Source organism: Vipera berus, assembly GCF_964194415.1.
Source record: "Vipera berus genome assembly, chromosome: 4".
Lineage (NCBI taxonomy): Eukaryota > Metazoa > Chordata > Lepidosauria > Squamata > Viperidae > Vipera > Vipera berus.
The window spans coordinates 52,898,852-52,921,580 of record NC_138206.1 but is presented as its reverse complement, the minus strand read 5'-3'; the positions used below and the strand labels follow the sequence as shown (position 1 = coordinate 52,921,580).

Sequence of the window (22,729 nt, the reverse complement as noted above, 5' to 3'; positions counted from 1 at the left end):
GCAGAAGTAGCCAAAATTATTTCTGTCTTTAAATCATGTAGTTTTATCTAAGCAGTTAAACCATGAGCTGAGAGAAAATCACTGCACGCCAAAAATCACTGGGTTGTATCCATCATAACTGAGAATAGGTGAGAGCAAAGTAGTAAATATGAAGGATATTTGCTGAATGGAGATAGAAATAACAGAAACATGTATTTGAGTATATAGCTTTCTGGTTAGTCAATGTTTTATAGGAACACAAATAGCCTTAATTGTCTATGGAGATTCTCAGTCATCCAGGTCATGGTTGTTCCAAAGGTGCTTTTTCAAAAGGCAACTAGACTTCCTTGTTTTTCACTTCTCATCCAAGAAGCTGTTGTCTTGAAAAAGCACCTTTGGACAAATAGCCTTAAAATAGCAGCTATGTGATATTCTACCATGAAACTATAGTTTTCCTGGGTCAGAAAGCTCTTCACACAATTAGTCTTTTGTGGGGTCTTGTTTTATTTATTTAATAAAACAGAATAAACCATAACAGTTAAATTAAAAAGAAAAATGCAATTACAGCAAGATAGGTTATAAAAATTTAATCTTGAAGATCCTACAAGATTCTTCATATAAAAGGTGTGATTCAAGCAACCTACATGACAAGTAAATAAAACAAATTTGTAATAGAAATAAGGAATGTGGTTTGCCGCCTGAAAGCAACTTAACCTTGTCATTGTTAGGATTGTTTCTCACTGTACAACCCCCCCTCCCCCCAGTGTTGTATATACTGTAACTTATACTGTGCTTTTGGATGTAAACATGTGTTCTTGACCTTTAGGTTGGAGTCAATGAAAGAATTTCACAAAGCGAATGAACAACAACACGAGAGGCATCAGCAAAACCGTGATGATTCTACTAAGACAATTGAAAGATTAGAAGGGTCTTCTGGGGGTATTGGTGAACGGTATAAATTTCTGCAAGAAATGCGAGGGTATGTCCAAGACTTGCTTGAGTGTTTCAGTGAAAAGGTAAGAATGCAAAATATATCCCATCTTTTTTCAGTAACGAAGTTTACTCTGTGCTCAAACATGTTATCTTATACATGCCAGTGAAAGCACGTGTTTGAAGATTTGGCTTTAAAGGTCGTAAAAAAAGCATAGTAAGTTAACTTTTGGAATAGTTCTTGAAATAAAAAATAAGCTTTTGATCCCAGCTTTATAACTCTTAGAAGATGCCTTCTTCCAGAAAACCATTATGAGTCACAATTGTGCTCCAGTCCTTTTTTTAGTTACATTTTGCGGTTTTTGAGGCATCGCGAGGTAATTGCAGGAAAACATTGGATCCAGATAAATGGTGTATGCACCAAGTATTTCCAATTAAAATTAATTAAGAACATTGAAATCAGCCCGACTGTTTTCATGTTGAGTTCTCATGTTGGTTTCCAAGGAGAGTTATAGATTGTAAAATAAAAAATTATCCTGTGCCTCTTGTTCTAAAATCTGAAGCTTTGTGTCAAATACCATCCGACTTTTCCAAAACCTGATTTTACCCAGTTCAGTATACAGTGCTTTTTTTGTAAAAGAAAAAGGTGCCGGAACTCACACATGTCATACAATCCACCTTGCCTACCCAACAAGGTTCCATCCAAAAAAGGTGCCGGAACTCCATTCTGAGCGTTCTATGAGAAAAAAAGCCCTGTCAGTATATATCTATACTGATTACTTGATGTTGCGGTTGTTCAAGGATGTCTATTTGTCAAAGTTCGCAAGTATTTGCAGAACTGTGTAAATCCTATTACATATTTACTTCTGAATAAATAGGCACAGGTTTGCACTGTAAGTATAGGATAGTTTTCTTAAAGCTTTAAAAAACAAAAATTAAATTAAAATTATTTTTAAAGAAGTCGTCCTATGAAGAAAATAGGAACCTGGTTAAGACTTTAAACTGCTTATGCAGAGTCCTACCTAATATGTGCTCTATAAAGTGTATAATATGTAATTGTGTGTGTATGTATACACACACGTACATGTACATGCACACACACACACACACGATGGAATAAGTAGTTATATAGGTAGTCCTTGACTTACAACTGGTCAAAGTTATGGCGGACCCTCCAAAAGCTAGTTATGACCCGGTCCCAAATTATGGCCACTGAAGTATCCCCACAGTTGTTCACCTTTATAACCTATTGCAGGGATGTTGTAGTGCTCCCCTGTCTTATCTCCCCTCCATCTCTCACACTGGGTGCCACAGACCTTGGACCTGCTTCCCACCCAACTGGGCCTCACACTCTCTTGTTCACCTTTCAAAGGGTTCCCGAGCCTAGGTTAGGGAAGGAGGACAGGCTGCTCTGTTGCTGGAACACTGCAGAGCTCGTGTTAGGAAACATAGCAAGTGGCTCTTTTGCTGAGCCATGCAGTGCAATCCTGGAAGCAGACATCATTTTCTGAGCATCTGCATTGAATTGTGGCTGCTCAGAAAATGGCCGCTTCTGGGATTGCGTCTTATGGACTAGTAATGGAATGGCCTGTCCTTCTTCCCTAACCCAAGATCCAGAGATCTTCAAAAGGTAAATGTGTGAGGGGTAACAGAGGGAGAAGGGGGGAGTGAGGCCCGGGGGGGCGGGAAGTAAGTCCAAGCCTACGGAGACCCCAAGGGCAGGAAGCAGAACACAGGGTGCCTCGGTGTAGGGGAGGCCTTAGAAGCCCAGGACAGGGCTTGTATTAGGTCTTCCAAGGCCTCCTTGTGGCCTCTGAGGCCCCCATGATCTGTTTAATGGCCCATGCATTCATTTTAACAATTCCATTAGGGAGAGCATGGATGGGGTTGTATAGTGAGGCAATCACATTCATTTAACAGCTGTCATGACATCAGTATGTAGTGGGCAGGTTCTGTTATATTCCTCATGAATCGAGGACTTGCTCTCATCTTTTTTTATTACACAAAAAGTATATATTTTACTTCAGTATATATTGTCTCAGTTCTTTTCTGCTAGTACAAAAGGAAAAATCACTTTTCATCTTTGTGTATCAAATCTGATACTTTGATTTTCTTTGTGTAAATTACCTCATAGATATTTGCACAGTTCCCTACTGGGAGTGCTTGCACTACTTAGTGCTTGTGCAATTGCTAGCTGAACATGTAATTGCTACTGGAACATTTCTTTATAATTAATTTTAAATCATACTATTTACTGCAATTTGATTATGTGTTACTCCAAATATAAACATTTCTTATTTCAATAACACACAATCAAAATGAGTAAGAATTTTTCAATTTTTATCTCTGTATTAAATTTGTTTTTTTTTTCTGTTGGATTTATTATCTTCGTTATGTGCATGGGCAGTCCAGTCTAACATTTGTTGTTAGGGGGAAAATATATCAATGAAATATTTAAATCACAACAGACTTAACAGTAACATTAGAGAGTAAATACCACTATAACAAAGACTTTGGACATAATACAATTTCTAAGTCATTCTCTTTAGTCTACAAATGGGGGGGACCCCCTCCCTCCAATTTTCCGTGATTTTTCTTACCTCAATTCCGAGCCTCACATATTTTGCTGTTAGAAAACATTTTTAAAACCTTTCAAGAAGACTTTTGGGAAATTGAGAGAGAAAGGAGACAAATGCTGTGTTAATGAAAAATAGATGCATGTGTAATGTAATTTATAAGATTGGTTTAGAAAGTAAAACCATTCATACAGCAGGAGCCAAAATATAAACAATACTCAGTATTGGCTACTTAGATGTTTCTGTTTGAACATGGATATGATTATGGTGTATTTTTTCCCAAAGGAAGAATCAGCAGGATTTTATTTTGCCCTCCACATCCAGATTTATATTATATTAATTAATTTTACAATTATTAGTCTGTAGCTTATAGATTTTGAAAGAATTCTTTTGCTGTAATTTAACTTTCAAATCTTTCCAGAAAATAAGAAATGGGGAAAAAGGAGAACATGCACATAATTAAACTTATCTTCTATAGAAACATCTGCTTAACAAGCTTATTGTAGTTATCAGTGTGATTTAGACTGTTTCATGATACCTTTTTCAGATAAGTTCTTTATACATCACACCACTATTGTGCATTATGGATTGTGAGGTGCATGTGGGACAGAGTTTTCTCACAAAAAGTGTTTCTATGTATGGAACAATAGTGAGTTGTGCTGCTCTCTTCTTTGTGCCCTCTTCGCATGTTTCTTTCATTTTCTTACTTGGATTGACAAAATTCAAATTGAGAGGCAAGGAAAGAAATCTTAAATTATTTCTGAATTTTAAGTCTTATTCACACCAAATCAGCAAGAGTAACATTTGTGAAAATATAAAGTTTATCCATGTGATTTGGATTATTTGATAACCTGTTTTAGCAGATCATATTTCAGTTTCTGTTGTCAACATAGATAAGAATAGACTACTAATACTAAAATAGTATTAAAGCAACAATGAAATCCTGTGATCTAATGTGAACACTAGATATAATAGTTACTTTTTGATTGATGGTAATTGCAAGTGTTCTTTCGGGGTTTTGCATTTAATCAGGTTTCTGGCTTCTTAAAAATATTTTCACTGGTTTTTTTAAAGTGCACTAATAAAAAAAGTTCCTTGTCAGAGTGAGAATTTTTTTCTATTCAAATTCAGGTTTTACCCATTTTCTTTGGGTAAAATGTTGTCTTTGCTACTTCCTCTTATAACAAAATCCTTGTGTGTTAATAGCTTAACTAACTTTCTGAATTCTGATATCAAATTCCATGCTATAATAACATGTTTGTAACATTTGGAAATATTGATTAGGTTAAATTGGTAGAAGAGAAGAAAATAGATGTGCTTATAAAATTTTAAACGTAGTGTCTGAAAATTGAAGAGAGTATTGTTTCCCTATAAAAGCTTACAGAAATAAATTCTAATTTTTTCAGCAATTTTCAACAAACTAAGAATCGTACTGATTTTTCTCACATTTTCCCCATCTCTCCTTTTATTTTTAAATTCTATTATTGAAACTTCATTTCAATACTAGAAAATTTTTTTTCTCCACACCAGTAGTGACCCACATAGGAATATCTGCTTCCAAATAAATTTCACTAAAAGAAATAACTTTCAAATAAGTATATTCAAATCCAGGTATTAGATTGTAGTCATGTCAACTTTAAGTAAGCTGCTGATAAACATCCATGCATTTTTGGGTAACAGCAGAGATGCAATTTGCCTTTTCTTTCTCCTGGGAATTCCTTTTTTTATTTCCCAGTGTTATCTACAACCCTTAGGATATCATGTTGGTCTCCCATCCAAGTACTAACTAGACCCATCACTGCTTAGCCTTTTGAAGATCAGCTATGAGCAGATATGTTTCCAGGGGTGATGTATTATGAGAGAAGGCCAGGGAAGTTGCCGAATTGACAGATCCCATTGCTCGATTTGAGGTAGTGAAACCTGATTGGAAGCCTAAAACCGGGTAGGAAATCGATAGGAGACATTTCAGAGTATTTGAAAATCCCAACAGGCTTCTATAACGGTTTTTGTTTGTTTGTTCACAATCAAGAAAAAGCTTCCAAGAGACTTAAATTTTATTATGGTTTGCAATCTGCTTAGTCATCTAAAAATAATCTGTCAGTGTTTATATAAAAAAGTTTTGGAAACAGTGTTTTTTCTTTCAGACTATTCCAAATTAACCATTGTTCCAATGTGGCAGATATTGAGGGCAAGCTAATGAAAATGTGTGGTAGCTTTATAACTTTTCTGTATTTTTTTGTACAGGCTTGATAGTTTGCTTCTAGTTAGGGAACTTTAGTATTGTTTTTTGCTATTAAATATTCAGTCATTAAACAGTTAATAGTAAACTGAAAGTGCAGCAGTACACTTTGGAATAGTGTGGCATCCCATACAATTAAACACTTGAAAATATTTTTATTACGAAGTATTATATTTTTACAGGTGCTCCTGATTAACGAACTTGAAACAGCAATGCACCAGCTGTACAAACAGCGCGCCTCCCGCCTTGTCCAAAGACGACAAGATGATATTAAAGATGAATCTTCGGAGTTTTCAAGCCATTCAAGTCAGTCCATCTTGAAGGTTTTTATTATTCATTAAACAACCTTGTTTACATAGTTCAGTTATAATATAAAGTGAAATTTCAAAGTATGTCTTGGTTTAAATCTGATAAAAGAAAATCAGATTTAAGAAATCTAGCTCATGCTTTCAAAGTACTTTTCACAGACTTTCTTGCCGAGGCTAAAAATAGGAAAAATTATTTACCAGTTAGTAACTGATGTGACAATATACCATCTTATTCACTTCCTGAAAGTATTTCACAGAAAGTTATCTGAACCTGAAAATGGTTAAGGCTATTCTGCTAGCAGTTTTCGTTTCAGTAATACTGGTTTCTGATGCTTTAAAACAAAAACACAAAAGGTACAGTTTGTCATATCTTCCTATTTTTAAACATTAGAGCTAACCTGTTTTGTTTTAAATACATTTATACTACACAATTTTGCTTGGACCAATTTGTAAAATAAATGCTGCAAAATTTCCATTAAAAATGAATGTAACCTCTCCTATGAAATCTCCTGCTTTCATTGGTAGAAGACTAAGTTGAGTAAACTACATTCATCCAAGAATCCTCCCACATTTCAGACATTTCATTGCTTTCACATGTGGCAAACATCAGATATCAAGTTGTATACTATTTCAATACTAATTGCCTTAACTTCAGCTGAAAATGTATTAATTCCTGTTGCTCATTAATGTCATTCAGCAGCATATGGAAAAACCATATTAAAAAAAATGCAGACACAGACTTAAAAGTATTCTGTTGCCATTTAATATTCCTGTTTACCATTTAGAAGTTCTAAATGGTGTGAGAAAACATTTAAAGCTTTGCTGATGATATTGAAGAGGGTCCAATATTTCTGGTATCCATCCAAAAATGAAATTCACTTGACACCATTTTTCCTATATGTGAGCGGGTAAGAAGTAGTATAATCAAACTTATCAGATATGTTGACCTTCGTTGAACATCTATGAAAATGCAACACACACACACACACAATACTATTACTTTTCCTTACAAAAGATGCAGTCCTAATTTCAGTGTTTGTACGCTTACAGATAAAGCACTGATGGCACCAAACCTTGATTCTTTCGGGCGAGATAGAAACCTCTACCAAGAACATGTAAAAAGGCGGACTGCAGAAAGGGAAGCTAGAAGGTAGTAAAGCATTACAGGGGTTTTAAAGGGTGATTCTTATGGTCTAGTAGTGCAAGGGGTAGGCAACCTCGGCTCTTTTATGACTCATGGACTTCAACTCCCAGAATTCCTGAGTCGGCTGTGCTGAGTCAGCTGTGCTGACTTCTGGGAGTTGAAGTCCATGAGTCATAAAAGAGCCGAGGTTGCCTACCCCTGGTCTAGTGTTATCTGGAGAGTGATACTCCCCATTGTCCTTGATCGTTGACCAACTCCCATCAGCTTCAGACAGCATCGAAGTTTTAAAAGATAGGAAGGGCTGCCAGTTCTTCCCCATTGCAGTATACAATACATTTTGCTCTATTCCAAATGGTAACTTTCGTCAAAAAGAGTATTTTTTCCCTTTTGAATTTGCAAAATGAGAGAGAAATGCACAATCAAAATTGTATGTCAGGAGCCTCTTTAACTTGGAGTACTGTTTGGATCATGCACAGAGTAGTATTGAAACAATTGCTAGGCATGGAAAATTACAAGTTAGTGTATGAAGTGTCTCAGACTAAAAGAAAAGGGGGAAATAATGAAATATTCAAAGTTTTATCATTGCGTAAAAGGGAACACAAATCTTTTTGTGAGCCACACTTCAGAATACATTGGGGCTAGAATAAAAAATTAGACGGAATGTCAAAATTTATTTTTAATTAAATTTCTTTTGGGGATAGCTTTTCAAAATCTGATTTGGTGGCTACAAAGGCTTTGAATGGCTGAAGGTTGTATATCCCATTTCACTTTACAGTGGGTGGGTTAAGTATATTTCTGCTTCAAATCAAAAAAGTAAGTCATATTTGCTCATACAACATTACACGTCCTTTTATTAAGAAGTTACTTCAACTCAGTCCCCACTCATTTATTCTTTGTAACAGAGCTCGTCGTAGACTTGCCAGAGAGCAGTCTGGGAAAATGGCTGATCACCTTGAGGGTCTTTCTAGTGATGATGAAGAAACCTCAACAGACACAACAAACTTCAACATGGAACAAGGTCAGCCAATTCATCTTAATGATAGAAATTGTCATTTCTGAAACAGTGTTTTGTAGAAAAACTTTTGAGCAGATTAATGGCACGGTTTAATATAATGTCTGAAGGGAAAAAATTATTCTAGGTTACTATTATTACTTTAGTTTTGGCTTGAGGTAATAGCTGTCCTTGATGAAATATAGGATGGTGCAGGATATGCTTTTATTCTCTTTCATAAGTGATCATTGTAGGGAGCTAAAAGTACTCGTTCCACTTGGCAGTAGCTAAAATCACTTATTGAAGAATACCTTTCTTTTCTTCGTGCTCTTAACTGAGTGCAACTTTTTGTGAATGATTGTAAGGAAAGTAATGACAGGATACCTATAGGCCTTCTTTGGAATTCTTTACATATTAAAAATAGGATATGTGGTTTGTTAAAAATATATTTGCTTAGAGAGGAAACTTAGTTAGAACCTTGCTTCCATGAGGTGGTCTTTCAGATCATTATCATAACTGTTTGACAAGTAATCATCCATACAAAATAAATCACAAGACCTATTCACAAATTTAGGCAGGCAGGTTAAATATTTGTTTAAAACCAGCTGGAAAAAACCTCCCAAAATATAATTAAATATATAGGAAAGCTAGAATAAAGCATTCAAGTTGATAAAAAATCTTTTGTTACATTTTCCTTACTTGATTGATGATAAGGATTAGTTCAATTTATAGAGCTGTCCGTGTGGGCAACTTCCAATTAAAACAACTGCCAAAACAACAGCAACCATGCAAATAATACAAAATAAAAATAGGGAATGTTTCATGAATTTGATATGTTTAGTATATTAGACTACAGAAATACATCCTACAATAAACCAGAAAAACAGGAGATAAGTTCTTTTAAAAATAATCTTTAAAAATTTCTATCCTAGATCGCATTTTGAAGGAGTCCAGCAAAATTTTTGAGGATGTATTAGAAAACTTTTCCTCCATTGACTGTATTAAGTCACAGTTTGAAGCCTGGCATTCTAAGTATTTGTCTTCATATAAGGATGCTTATATTGGCCTTTGCTTACCCAAGCTGTTAAATCCTTTAATAAGACTTCAGTTACTTACCTGGAATCCTTTGGAGGTAAGAGCAAGTTAAAAGTGTATGCAGTCTGTTTAACAAGGAAGAATGTTATGTAGAAATTAATATAATCATTTGAAATGATTCTTAATTGACAAGTTGTTTCTCTTGAGCATTAGATTGGCCCTGTAGTGGATATTGCCGCCTTAATGTTGATGTGCATAAAGTATCATTTTAGTAGTTTGATCTGACGGGATGGGGTTGGGTTTTTAAAATTAGTTTTTAACTTAATATGTATTGATTTTATGGGCATGATGTTTAATGGTTTTTTAATTTTTGTATTTGATTTTTATTGTGTATTGCCCTGTTCACCGCCCTGAGTCCTTCGGGAGAAGGGCGGTATAGAAATCAAATTATTAAATTAAATTAAATTATTTGATAAATGTCAAAATGGTATGAGGTGTACTATCTTAACAGCTTCATCAGTGAACTTTGAAAATAGTCATAGTATAGCAGTGAAGGAGATGTGCATCAGGACAAATTGGGAGCTTCTGCAGTTTCTGATTAGATATATTAACAAAATAGTTCAAGGAAAGGGTGTGTTGTAGAAGACTTCTGGCCTTCCAGATAATGCTGAATTACAACATCAGTAGCTCAGCCAGGAAGCCCAGTGATGAGGAATGTAAGATTGTGGCATCATAAAAAAACACAGGTGTTTTATTTTTATGAACAAGTAATAAAGTCTACCAATAGAATTTGATGTGCTGACATTCAAGACATCCTGAGAGTGAAGCCCACAGCCAAAAGATTTGCCTTGTGAATAGAGGGGAGTGTTTATACATCTTAAGTTTAAACACGCTTGACGTAAACAGCATTTATTTTTTTAATAGGACAAATGTCAAGATTTTGAAAGTATGCTGTGGTTTGAATCCCTGCTATTTTATGGATGTGAAGAATATGACCAGGAGAAAGATGATGCTGATGTTTCACTGTTGCCTACTATTGTTGAAAGAGTGGTTTTACCAAAATTAACAGGTACTCTATATTATTTAGTTATTTTTTATTTTTCAAAGTACAATTGAATTGAATTTTGAGAAGTACTCATTTTCTTCTTTGTTAGTGCTGGCTGAAAATGTATGGGACCCCTTTTCTACAACCCAAACATCCAGGATGGTTGCTATTACCCAGAAACTAATTAATGGATATCCTACAGTAGTACATGCAGAAAACAAAAATACACAGGTGACAAAAAAATTGCTTCTTTGGATTCATGATTTCCTCTATATTGCTTCAATTACTATTATTGAATTAGGATTTTCATGAAGCTTCTGTATCTTCAAAGACCTAAATTCAGATAGGATATATTCTTGCTTCACATATGAGTAATTTGGGTGTGGGGAATAGAAGAGTAACTTAGTGATTTGAATCTTAACATCCATGCAAAGGAAATAGATTGTGATTTCTCTATATGCCCCCTTGAGTTCCAGAACAAAAAAGTGAGATATGTGTGATGTGGTGCTAAGATACTGGACACCCACACATGAAAATGTGCTGGGTGATTTGGGCCAGTCCCTCTTAATAAAACCTGCACAGGGTATTTGTTGGGAAATTAGAAAGAGGAAGTGCTATGAAAAGTGGGATGTGAATAAATAAATTATTATTATTATTATTATTATTATTATTATTATTATTATTATTATTATTATTATTATTATTATTAAATGTACAACCTTTTGCTGTAGTCGTTAAGGGACTTACATTGTCATTAAGTGAATCTGGCTTGCCTCATTTACTTTGCTTCTTGGAAGCCTCCTGGGAAGGTCCCAAATTGTGATCACATGACCCTGGGACATTGCAACTGTTGTAAATATGTGCGAGTTGCCAAGCAACCAAATTTTAATCATGACTGGGACTGATTATAAGACATTTTTTTCAGCACTGTTGTAACTTTGAACAGTTGTTAAACAAATGGTCATATGCTGAGGATTACCTGTAGTGAGAACAAAGTGCCCATCTTAGATGAAATCTCTACTAATTTCTATGAAAAACCTTAATGGAAAATACTGTTAAAGTGGCTTCTTAATGAGAATAATGTACAGCTAATGAACAGAAGAATACTTGGTCTAGTTTGTGCTAAAATGCATTATGAAATATTGTTTTAACATAATTTATATTAACTTTCAGACATTACTCAAAGCCCTCTTACTTAGAATGAGGCGGACACTAGATGATGATGTGTTCATGCCACTTTATCCCAAAAGGTAAAGTTTCTAGTCTAGTTTGTTTATTCCATTTCGGAATCATTTACCCTTGTAATAATGTAACATGTTGACAACTCTTCTATGCTTATTGAAACATCTCTTCTATTTCAGTGTTTTAGAGAACAAGAACTCTGGTCCTTACTTGTTTTTCCAGCGCCAGTTTTGGTCTTCAGTTAAGGTAAAGTAACAAAGAAATAAAACTAATCCAACTGATTTTTGGATGAGTTGATTTGCTTGGTGTTGGAGTGAAGTGAAGTGGATTGGAACCCCATTACCTTTGAGATCTTGTATCACTATGAAATTTAGCTAATCTTTAGTATGAATTATACCAAAAGGCTGTGATTCTGTAAAGCTATGCACACAACTAAAGCTTTCTGAGTTGCAGTTTCCCATCACGCAGTGAAAAGAGCAATGAATCAATATTACATACAGTTTGATTGAGAATATTGCATAGGCAAAATAGATGGATTTGGAAATGACATTCTATACCTGAAACATGAAAAACTAAATATAAAAGTATTTACATTCAAAATATATCAAATATAACCAAAAAGTCACTTTAACAAAGTAGAGGATATTTGTAACTACTATTACACAATGAATTTACCTGGAACACAGCAGCTCCTTATTTATCAATTTATTTTATTATTTATTTTATTTTATTACATTTATATACCGACCTTTCCTGAAGGACTCAGGGCGGTTTACAGGGTGATTAAAAACAAAAATACAAAAGTTAAAAACAGATTTAAAAATTATATTCGTCCCTGCATAAGTAAAATTGTAGATTTTTAATTTTTAATTGTAGATTATACTTTTTTTACCTTTTAATTCTGGAAATCAGAACTTAGGTTGGTATTTCCTAGTAGGAATAAATTATTGATTTAACCAGCCTATGTGATTTTAAAATTGACCATTATAGAATCACAAATAATTCAAATTAATTTACTACTTTGTTTTGCTAGCAGATACTGATAATATTTCATGTTTAATAGCTGACCATTTTACACAAACAGGTTGTTGCTGGGACATTGTCAATTAAATTGTAGCACATTGCTCTTTCAGACAGCTCTGAGAAAATTTTAGTTTCGGCTGTTAGCTTTTATAGGTTCTACAATAAATATTTCATTTAAAATGTCTGTGTTAACTACAAATAATAGCAGCAAATATTGATACAGCTCTGTTGCTTTGTTATTTATGTTATTTTTTTTTCTATTTCTATAGCTATTGGGAAACTTTTTGCAATGGTATGGAATATTCTCCAACAGAACATTACAAGAATTATCGATAGATGGTTTGCTAAATAGATACATTCTTATGGCTTTCCAGAATTCTGAGTATGGAGATGATAGCATTAAGAAAGCTCAAAGTGTAAGTAAATATGTTTTAAATTTCACTTGATTTTTTTAAAAAAAATCCTTTTTAGTCTTGCCTATATACTCAGAGGCAGTGTATTATAGTAGCGACAGTAGCAGGGATTTGAATATCAGTGTATTCAGATATACATGTAACAATAAAGTTCATCAATTAGCCCAGATCTTGATGTTCAGCTTAAAATTCAACAGTGAGCCCAGTGGATCCTATTTTCTGTTGCTGCAAAAGGAGCAAAACAAAACCAAAAAAAAGTAAACTGTTTTACAAGAAAATTTCTTGAATTTCCATTTCTGTTCTAGCACTATTGTTAATGGGCAGCATGGTGGCTGCTGGGCTTGTTGGTGGAAAACCAGCACACAAGATTTGAGACCTAAGTACCACATGATGGGATGAGCTCCCATTACTTTCCCCAGTTCTCCATAGCATCATGCTGGTCACATGACCACAGAAATGTCTTCAGACAGCACAGGTTCAAAGGCCTTGAAACAAAGATGAGCACCACCTCCTATAGTCAGCAACAACTAGCAGAGTAAAATCCGTAGAGACTCCTTTATCTTTTTTTTACTACTGTTAAAAGTACAAAAACTAAAATTAACGTATTACAACTTTACATCCATTCTCTGCTATTTATCCAAGATTAGTTCCCAAATGGCTTACAATAAGATCCACTAAAAATTTCAGTACACTAGCAATAAAAAGAACTATCCATGGCAGATGTCTGATCTCTGGCAGTTGATAATCTAGTCCATATTTTCCTGCTAAGTTTATGGAATTGTTACCACATGCATATAAAAGGGGTCAGCTATTGCTAAACTGCTGGGACCATGGGTGGACAATTTTAAGCAGTAACAGTAATTTGTTCTCCAAAGCAGCTGGAAGGTCACATGTGACATCAGAGAAAAAGATGGAGTCCGTTTCTCCCCCTCTCCCTTTATCTTTTGCATGGTTTGGAGGGATATAATGAGTAGAAGGAAGTCTCAGGAGCCAAAAGAAAATCCTTTTTTTCTTTGAAAAACCTCCCCAAATGACCCAAGATGATATTGACAAAATTCAGTATCAAAATAGTCAAATTTCAGCTCCCTGATTTTAGAAGTGCTGAGTGGGAGGCAGGGGTATTTAAGAGTGGAAAGTGGAATGTTTTGCTTCAAAAATTTTGTAACTGGAAATTGGCATTGCTGTAAATAAAGTGTTACATACCACTTGAAATTAAATTGTCAGTTTTTCTTCTCCAAATCCTCTAATGTAATGCTTTATTATACTGCTAGCTATATGGAAATCAGCTTACAATTAGTATTTTTTTTCCTGTTCTGTATATATCAAAGATTTAATTAATTGAGGTGAACACTGAAGTTGATATTAAAGAAACAATTTCAGGTTAAAATAAGATGGCAGGTATTGCCACAGACTAGTATCAAACTTTATAGTTAGCCATACTTTTTCAAAATCTTGCCTTGTGTACTGTACAAACCACCAGGTATTATTTTAAGTTTATAGTATTATTTTCTATACAGGATTGTTTTGTATTAATTTTATTTTTCATATAATCTTTTTCTAGGTAATTAACTGCTTCCCTAAACAATGGTTCACTAATCTTAAAGGAAATAAGACAGTATCTCATCTAGAAAATCTCTGTAGATACCTTGTTCACCTTGCTGATAAAATATACCGAAACAGCATTGGAAGCTCTGATGTAGAAAAAAGAAATGCAAGGTACTCTACTTTAAATAATGTTTTGTTGATTGGAATCATTCGATGTAAGCAACAACAGTATTTAAAATGTTTGTTTATTCATGTCAGAAACATCACAATTAAAATAAGGCATACTATATGACATAAAATTTAAAAAATAAAATACAAGATTAAAATATGTACAGATTAAATATGTTGCCCAGAAACTACAACATTAATTGCATTCTGTTGCACTGCCATGAGGTCCTCAAGTGTACACTGGTCAGGGCATAAACATTAAAAAATGGTTAATTACATTGAAGCAAGTTACGTTGGAAGTTCTATAGTTTGCAGCTTCTAACTCATGTTAATTAAGGCAGCAACTATGGCCAAGTAGGCATAATTCCAGGCGCTCATACCATCCAGACAATGGTGCAGGGTTTTTAAGAACATCTTGGTGTCAGTGGAGAGAAAGCGGGGCATCATAAGAAATTGATTCAAACCTAAAACTCCAGTACTTACTTCTTCTATACTTCTAGGAACACTGCCACATACAATCAAGTGCAACACCTCCCAAGTCCCATTTCCTAAAAAGGTAGCATGATCGATGAATCTTGCAGCTAGCAGAAACATAGGCAGTAGGGTTGCGCTTCTCCTGTTTCATTGTTATATGATCCAAAATGGTCAAAGAAAATATATAAAATCCTCGAGCCATTTTTATAATGATCATTTATTCTTGTATCACCGATTCTTATCAGATTTAATAAATTTACAGTACAGTATAACATTGTGTAGTAAAACCAGAACACACATCATTCCAAGAACATACTAAAGGATTCAGCAAAATCAAAGTACCAGTATCAATATTTATTTATTTTATTTATTTGGTTTATATACCGCCCTACTCCCGAAGGACTCGGGCGGTTTACAAGGCAAAATTTAAAAGCAATACAATATAAAATTAAAATAAAATTAAATTAAGTCTAGCCCCCCCAAAAAATTAAAATCACAATTTAAAAACATTAAAACCACTCAGTCCAGACCAGATAGCTCAAAGAGCCAGGTTTTTAGGTCCCGGCGAAATGAACGAAGGTCGGGGGCAGTCCGGAGTTCCGTTGGCAGTTGATTCCATAGGGCAGGCGCGCCCACAGAGAACACCCTCCCCCTGGGGATCGCCCGTCGGCAATCCTTGACTGGCAGTACCCTGAGGAGGCCCTAACTGTGGGAGCACACAGGATGATGGGAAATTGACGCTGGCAGCAGGTGCTCCCTCAGATAATCCGGGCCCGTGCCATTTAGGGCTTTATAGGTCATTACCAGCACCTTGAATCTCACCCGGAGGGCAACTAGAAGCCAATGCAGCTCGCGGAGAAGAGGTGTTACGTGGGAGTATCAGGAGACTCCCATCACAACTCGCGCGGCTGCATTCTGCACCAGCTGAAGCCTCCGAGTGGTCCTCAGGGGCAGCCCCATGTAGACAGCATTGCAGTAGTATAGCCGGGAGGTCACGAGCACATGGGTGACTGTGCGTAGGGCATTTCAGTCCAGATAGGGCCGTAACTGGCGCACCAGGCGAACCTGGGCAAAAGCCCCCCTGGCCACAGCTCCTATATGATCTTCCAAACTAAGCCGTGAATCCAGGAGGACGCCCAAGTTGGGGGCCCTATCAACCGGGGGTAACACCTCACCCCCCATAGTTAACGATGGAAAAGATTGGTTAGTCTGAGATGCCGGTATGCACAGCCACTCAGTTTTGGCAGGATTGAGATGAAGCCTGTTTCTCCCCATCCAGACCTGGACCGCCTCCAGGCAACGGGACATCACGTCAAGGGCATCACTGGGTTGGTTCAGGGTGGAAAGAAAAAGCTGGGTATCATCAGCATACTGATGATACCCCACCCCGAAACCATGAATGAGCTCACCCAGTGGCTTCATATAGATGTTGAACAAGAGGGGAGTGAGGACCGACCCGAGGAACTCCACAAACGAGAGGCCTCAGGGTGGACCTCTGCCCTCCCGTCAACACCGACTGCGAGCGGCCCAGGAGGTAGGAGGAGAACCACTGTAAAACAGTGCCCCCCACTCCCAACCCCCTGAGATGCCGCAGTAGGATACCATGGTCGATGGTATCAAAAGCCGCTGAGAGGCCTAATAGGACTAGGACAGAGGAACAACCCCAGTCCCGAGCCCGGCAGAGATCATTCACCAGCGCGACCAATGCTGTCTCCGTGCTGTACCCGGGCCTGAAACCCGATTGGTACGGGTCCAGATAATCAGCTTCCTCCAGGAACAGAGGGAGCTGAAGTGCCACCACGCTCTCAACCACCTTCGCAAGAAAGCTAAGGTTGGAGACCGGACGATAGTTGATTAAATAGCCGGGTCCAGGGCAGGCTTCTTGAGGAGGGGCCTCACCACCGCCTCCTTCAAGGCGGCAGGGAAGGTACCCTCCCTCAAAGAAGCAGTTATTACTGCCTGGAACCAGCCTCGTGTCTCCTCCCGGGCTGCATATACCAGCCAGGAGGGGCACGGGTCCAATAAACACGTGGCGGAACTCAGTCTCCTCATGATCCTTTCCACCTCATCTGGGGTCACAGGATCGAATTCACTCCAGGTAACATTCTCTAGACCGCTCGATTCTTCCCCGTCAGTCTCTGCCCAGTGAGAATCCAAACCAGCTCGAATCTGAGCGATTTTGTCCATCAGATGATAGCTAAACTCCTCGGCCCGCCCCTGCAAGGGCTCCTCCCTCACCTCCTGATTAAGGAGGGAGCGAGTCACCCTAAACAGGGTGGCCGGGCGATTATCTGCGGACGTGATGAGGGCAGCGAAGTAACTTCTCTGTCCTCATCACCGTGAGATAAGATCCCGTAAAGGTTCTTAACCGCAATCGATCAGACTCAGACCGGCTGGCTCTCCAACAGCTCTCTAGACCTCGTCTCCGACGCTTCATCTCCCGGAGCTCCACAGAAAACCATGGACCCCACCGGGATCTGCACCGGGTCAGGGGTCGCAAGGGTACAACACGGTCGAGCGCCTTGGTGGCAGCCCTTTCCCAGGCATCCACCAAGGCGTCGGTTGGGCTGTAAGCGAGGGTGATAGGTATAGACCCAAGCGCCGTCTGGAACCGTTCCAGATCCATTAGGCGCCTGGGGCGGAATCACCTGGTCAGTTCCGCAGCCCAGCAGCGGGGGGTGGTATAGCAGAAGACCAACCGCAGGAGGTGATGATCGGACCATGAGGGGGACAATAGTTGGTGAGCCCCCTCCCAGATCATCAAACAATCCTTCCCCAAAGCCCTCCAGAAAGGCTTGATTTTTACTTCTGAAAACTGTTACCAGGGAAACCAATCTAGTTTACATTTGAAGATTGTTCCAGAGTATTGGTGCCATGAAGAAGGGGCAGTAATTTCTAGCCTCAGTCCTGCCATCTAATGGAAGCGTGGCACCACTGGTAATTTTGGTTGGAGGGCTATCCTGACAGTAGACTCAGGATACAGTAGGTGGCCTGCAGGTACATGAACACCAAGCAATACAGGAATTTATAAGACAACCACTTTTACTTTGAACTGCACCCAAAAAGCTACTGATAATCAACATAGACCCTTGCTTGCAAGATGGGTATAATGTGGTCATAGTGCCATGCAGCAGTCAACAAGCTGAATGCTTATTTTTGACCAAGTATGATTTCTAGGTGGTCTTCAAACCAATTTCATGTAGAACATAAAAAAGACAGTGTCAAAGATTCTTCATTTGGTTGACATTTGTTTGATAGGTCATATTGCTGATTCATCACATGTCAGCAGAGCGGTGTCCTTTTTCTACATTAGGTAATTGTTTTGTGGGCACACATTTAAAATAAATTAGGGCAAACAAGCATGTTTAAAATTCTAAACCTTTTGGAACAAATTGTTGCTGGAGGTATAATGCTGAATCTATTCTGAATTGTGCTCTCCATGGTCATTGTAGGTATGAGGCTTTGTGAATGTCTTAACTACTGTTATATGATTTATTTGGTATACTTGTATTGCACATTTGCCAAATACGGTAGATACATCTGTACTTTGCCTGGGTTTTTTTTTAACAATCTGATTTTTTTTTCTTTTATTTTGTAGGGAACATATAAAACAGATAATAAAACTTCTATCAAGTATTCGAGCACTGGACCATGCTTTTACAGTAGCAAATGATCATAATGTGAAAGAGTTAAAAACTTAGGTGATGGGAAATAAAATTGTGTCAATTAATACTATAATATAAAATCATTCCTGAACTGTAATTTTGTATATATGTAAAGTTTTCTTAAATTGTAAAAGATTGTTTTTAAGACAAAGTGCATTCTTAAATACATCGTATGTTATTAGTGTTGATTTTGTGAAAAAGTGAAAGCCAGGATTTTTCACATACATTTTGTTTACAAACACTTTTGTATCCCATGATGACCATCTATTCAGTTAATTTCACAATAGGAAAGAAATTCTGTATGATAAAATGAATTGATGATTTCAGATATTTATACCTCCATAGTTATGTATTTGAAATGCTACCTTTTAAAGTAAACTTTGTTTGCTGGAATTGGTCACAACTACATAATGTGTATGGCCTTGTGTCAGTAAACAAACTTCCCAAATAATTCTTTGTTGTTAAAAATACACATATTGATCATAAAGTAATATTCTTAAAATTTAGATAAAAAACCTGCAGTCACAGTTCCAGTTACCCGATAAATTATATTTCAGGTGAAATTATTTGTGCCATACAAGTTAGATTTTTATTTTGGGAGCAACTAAATTGTATTTTTTTTCCAAATTAACTCTTTGGAATGTGTTTTCTCATAACATGATTTTAAACCCCACAATGTCCATAGGATTTTATATCCTGTGATCATTAAATTTTCCAAAGTTACTTGGATTGTTTAAGACTAACTTTTTGGTTGTCATGGCTTGCTCCTAAGTTTAGTTTGAATTGAGAAGAATGTTGTCATTGTAGATATCCTTGATTTTATCTTGATATGTAGTCCTTTGTACCTGAAAAAAGAAATGGGCTACCAAATTATCGTACTTTATCATGGTCTTGTCATGTGATGGAAAGAAAATATTAAATGTACAGTTTGCCTTTTGGACACTAAATTATTTCTGAATTCCTTACCATGATTATTTTCGATCATTATCCCCAAATGGCATCAAGCCAATTGCAGTTAATATCACCATAGTGGCAGCAGACATCAATAAAATGCAATGTGGACAATTTGCAATGATTTTCCTCTCTCAGAGAGGAAAGGTAAGGAAGAAGTCTGTTTCCATATTTTTTATGTGAATAGAATTAATATACCTGAGAATATGAAAATACAATCTATATCGATAAATTATTGGCATTATTTATGTTGGGATGTCATACATATTAACAATATCTGTTTACTAAGCCTCTCGTAGAACATTGAAAGGGAAGGAAAACTTACAGCAATTTGAAAGGTCCTTGGTGTACTCTGAGCTTGTTTGTTTTCTTGCAGACATTTCATTATCCAAACTAGGTAACATCATCAGCAATTAAATTTTCTTTGCAATGCCTGCAATGTATCCAATGTTATTCAGCAGCAGAGTTTTGCCACTGGCAGGCAAACATATCATGAAGGCTGATACAGTTGCAAGAAAAAGTACTGTATATACTTGAGTATAAGCCGACTCGAGTATAAGCCGAGACCCCCAATTTCACCCCCAAAAACTGGAAAAAGTTATTGACTCGAGTATAAGCCGATCCGCCGTTCTGCAAGCCTCCGCCACCGGCGGAGGCTGGATCCGCGCTCTGCAAGCCTCTGCCGCCAGCAGAGGCTCGATCCGCCATTTTGCAAGCCTGAATACACAGGAATACCCTGTGTGGCCGCGGCTCTCGGGGAAGCCCTGGCTGTCCGCTTCCTCGCTCCACGCTGCCATTCGGGGCCCGCGCGTTCCCCGGGCAAATCGCGGCGCCCAGCAGGCGAGGAAACACGCCCGCTCCAGTCGCCCCCCCCTTCCCTCAGGAGACGCGAAGCAAGTGACCGCCCGGAGCTTACCGAGGACTTGCGCGCGGCCGAGGCTTCGGTGCTTCCAGGATCGCGCGCACCTCTCCCAAGCCGCCGCCGTCCGGAGACCTGCCGAAGTTTGGGGAGGTTTGCGCGCACCTCCCCAAACCTCCCCAAACGTCGGCAGGTATCCGGACCTCCGCGCCCTGCCTGCCTGCTTCTTTCCGCTGCGGAAAGAAGCAGGCAGGCAGGGCTCGGAGGTCCGGAGACCTGCCGACGTTTGGGGAGGCGCGCACCTCCCCAAACCTCCCCAAACGTCGGCAGGTCTCGGAAAGAAGCAGGCAGGCAGGGCGCGGAGGTCCGGAGACCTGCCGACGTTTGGGGAGGTTTGGGGAGGTGCGCGCGCACCTCCCCAAACTTCGGCAGGTCTCCGGACGGCGGTGGCTTGTGTTAGGCATATGGTGCTAGCCTACAATGTTGGGTTGAAAATATATTAACCATAATGCTATGTCTTTAAGTTGTTAATTGGCCAATGGGTGTGTAAGTGTTCTCATGGCCATAAGAGGAAGCTAGGAACGTAGCTTCTCTCTCTCTCTGAATTCACTGATCTCTACTATTACTGTTTTTGCTCTGCTGTTGGTTTACTACTGTTGTAACCTAAACTGTGTATTGACCTCTGGACCGGTAAGAAGACTTTGTGACTTGGACTGTTTATTTTTGACTGTGCATTTTTGTTTTTACACCACCTCAAAGTAAAATACTTTTTGCTTTTAGAACTCAGTGTATTTCTGTGTGTGACTTTTACTGCTCTCAGTACCCTTCCTTGTCTGTGCAACTCTTTGGTAGCACAAGGAGACCCTGCACAATAAATTCCATAACACTGGTTATGGGCCCAGGCCTGTACTGAGAGTAAGTACACACAGTATTCCTAGCTGAGTTTGTATTTGGTGTAAAATGGCACAAGAACTGTTGTCAGGCATCTCCTGGATAACCCGGTTGGATGGGACAAACTATGTTTCCTGGTCCACGAAATGCTGCTTGCTTTTGCGCAAGGAAGGACTATGGGCTGTTGTAAATAACCCACCAGATACTACTGCTTGGGATCCAGATGACGAAGAGGATGCAAAGAAGCTAGACAACTTTAAACGTAGCAACGAGAAAGCTCTTTGCATTATTGGACTAACACTGAATGACCAGCAGCTTGTCCATATTCGTGGTGAGGAGTCTGCTGCTAGGTGGTGGGATGTTTTGCGAAGGCTTTATGTTCGTGACAGTGTGGGTGCACATATACACCTTACACGTAAGCTGTTTAGGGCTCGTCTGCAGAAGAATGGAGATATGCTGACCCATTTAAATTACATGAAAGCAATTTTTCAAGAGCTTCATGAAAAGGAGCTGATTTTTTCAGAGTTGCATCAGGTCTACATTATTCTGTCATCTTTGGATGAGAGTTATGATGAGTATGTTTCTTCTTTGGAAGTCCTGACCAGAGAGGAACTGACATTGACCAACATTACTGGGAGACTGCTGGAAGAGTCCAGAAGGAGGCGTGACAGAGACCAGCTGAGAGAGACACAGCTACAAGAGGAGCAGCCATTCACCACTGCTTACAACGTCAAGAAATGTTATTCTTGTGGGGCTAGAGGGCATATAGCCAAATTCTGTAGAAAGGGTAAAAAACAGAATGCAAATAGCAGTGGGAAGGCTAAAAAGAGCATTGGTTTGGCTATTTCTGGTGAACCAACATCCAGAAATAATGAATTGTGGGTTGTTGATAGTGGGGCTTCACAATGCATTACTAAAGTGAAAAAGAGGTTTATTACTATGAAAAACAGCAACCAATATGTTTCACTAGCAAACGGTTGGAGGATGAAGGCCTCTGGTGAAGGTAATTCCTATTGTCCATGCATTGATGAACAGTTACCTATGTTATATATACCTAAACTAAGATTCAACTTGTTATCTGTAAGGGAATTGGTTAAAGTTGGGTTTGTGGTAACATTCAGAGGGGAGCAATGCACTATTGAGAGGAATGGAACCTGTGTAACTGCTAATTTGAAAAATGGTTTATTCGTTCTCACAAGTAACCAGGTTAGTACAGTTAAAGCTAACTCAATATGTGAGAACAAGAAGCCACATGATGAATGTATACATTTATTGCATAGGCGGTTAGGGCATGTAAACTTTAACTCACTA

The 22,729-nt window shown here is 38.0% G+C and overlaps 1 protein-coding gene across 1 annotated transcript in view; it reads left to right on the top strand.

The window, feature by feature from the left end:
• PAXBP1 (PAX3 and PAX7 binding protein 1) overlaps positions 1-19,664 on the top strand; it is a 34,414-nt gene extending 14,750 nt beyond the window's left edge. The window contains exons 7-18 of the mRNA XM_081326932.1: positions 806-995; positions 5,907-6,030; positions 7,083-7,182; positions 8,079-8,194; positions 9,100-9,299; positions 10,127-10,271; positions 10,357-10,478; positions 11,421-11,497; positions 11,609-11,675; positions 12,722-12,868; positions 14,427-14,581; positions 18,651-19,664. Coding sequence (XP_081183058.1) covers positions 806-995; positions 5,907-6,030; positions 7,083-7,182; positions 8,079-8,194; positions 9,100-9,299; positions 10,127-10,271; positions 10,357-10,478; positions 11,421-11,497; positions 11,609-11,675; positions 12,722-12,868; positions 14,427-14,581; positions 18,651-18,753 — 1,546 coding nt within the window. The 3' untranslated portion in view covers positions 18,754-19,664. The remainder of the gene's footprint in view (positions 1-805; positions 996-5,906; positions 6,031-7,082; positions 7,183-8,078; positions 8,195-9,099; positions 9,300-10,126; positions 10,272-10,356; positions 10,479-11,420; positions 11,498-11,608; positions 11,676-12,721; positions 12,869-14,426; positions 14,582-18,650) is intronic.
• Positions 19,665-22,729: the final 3,065 nt, after the last annotated feature.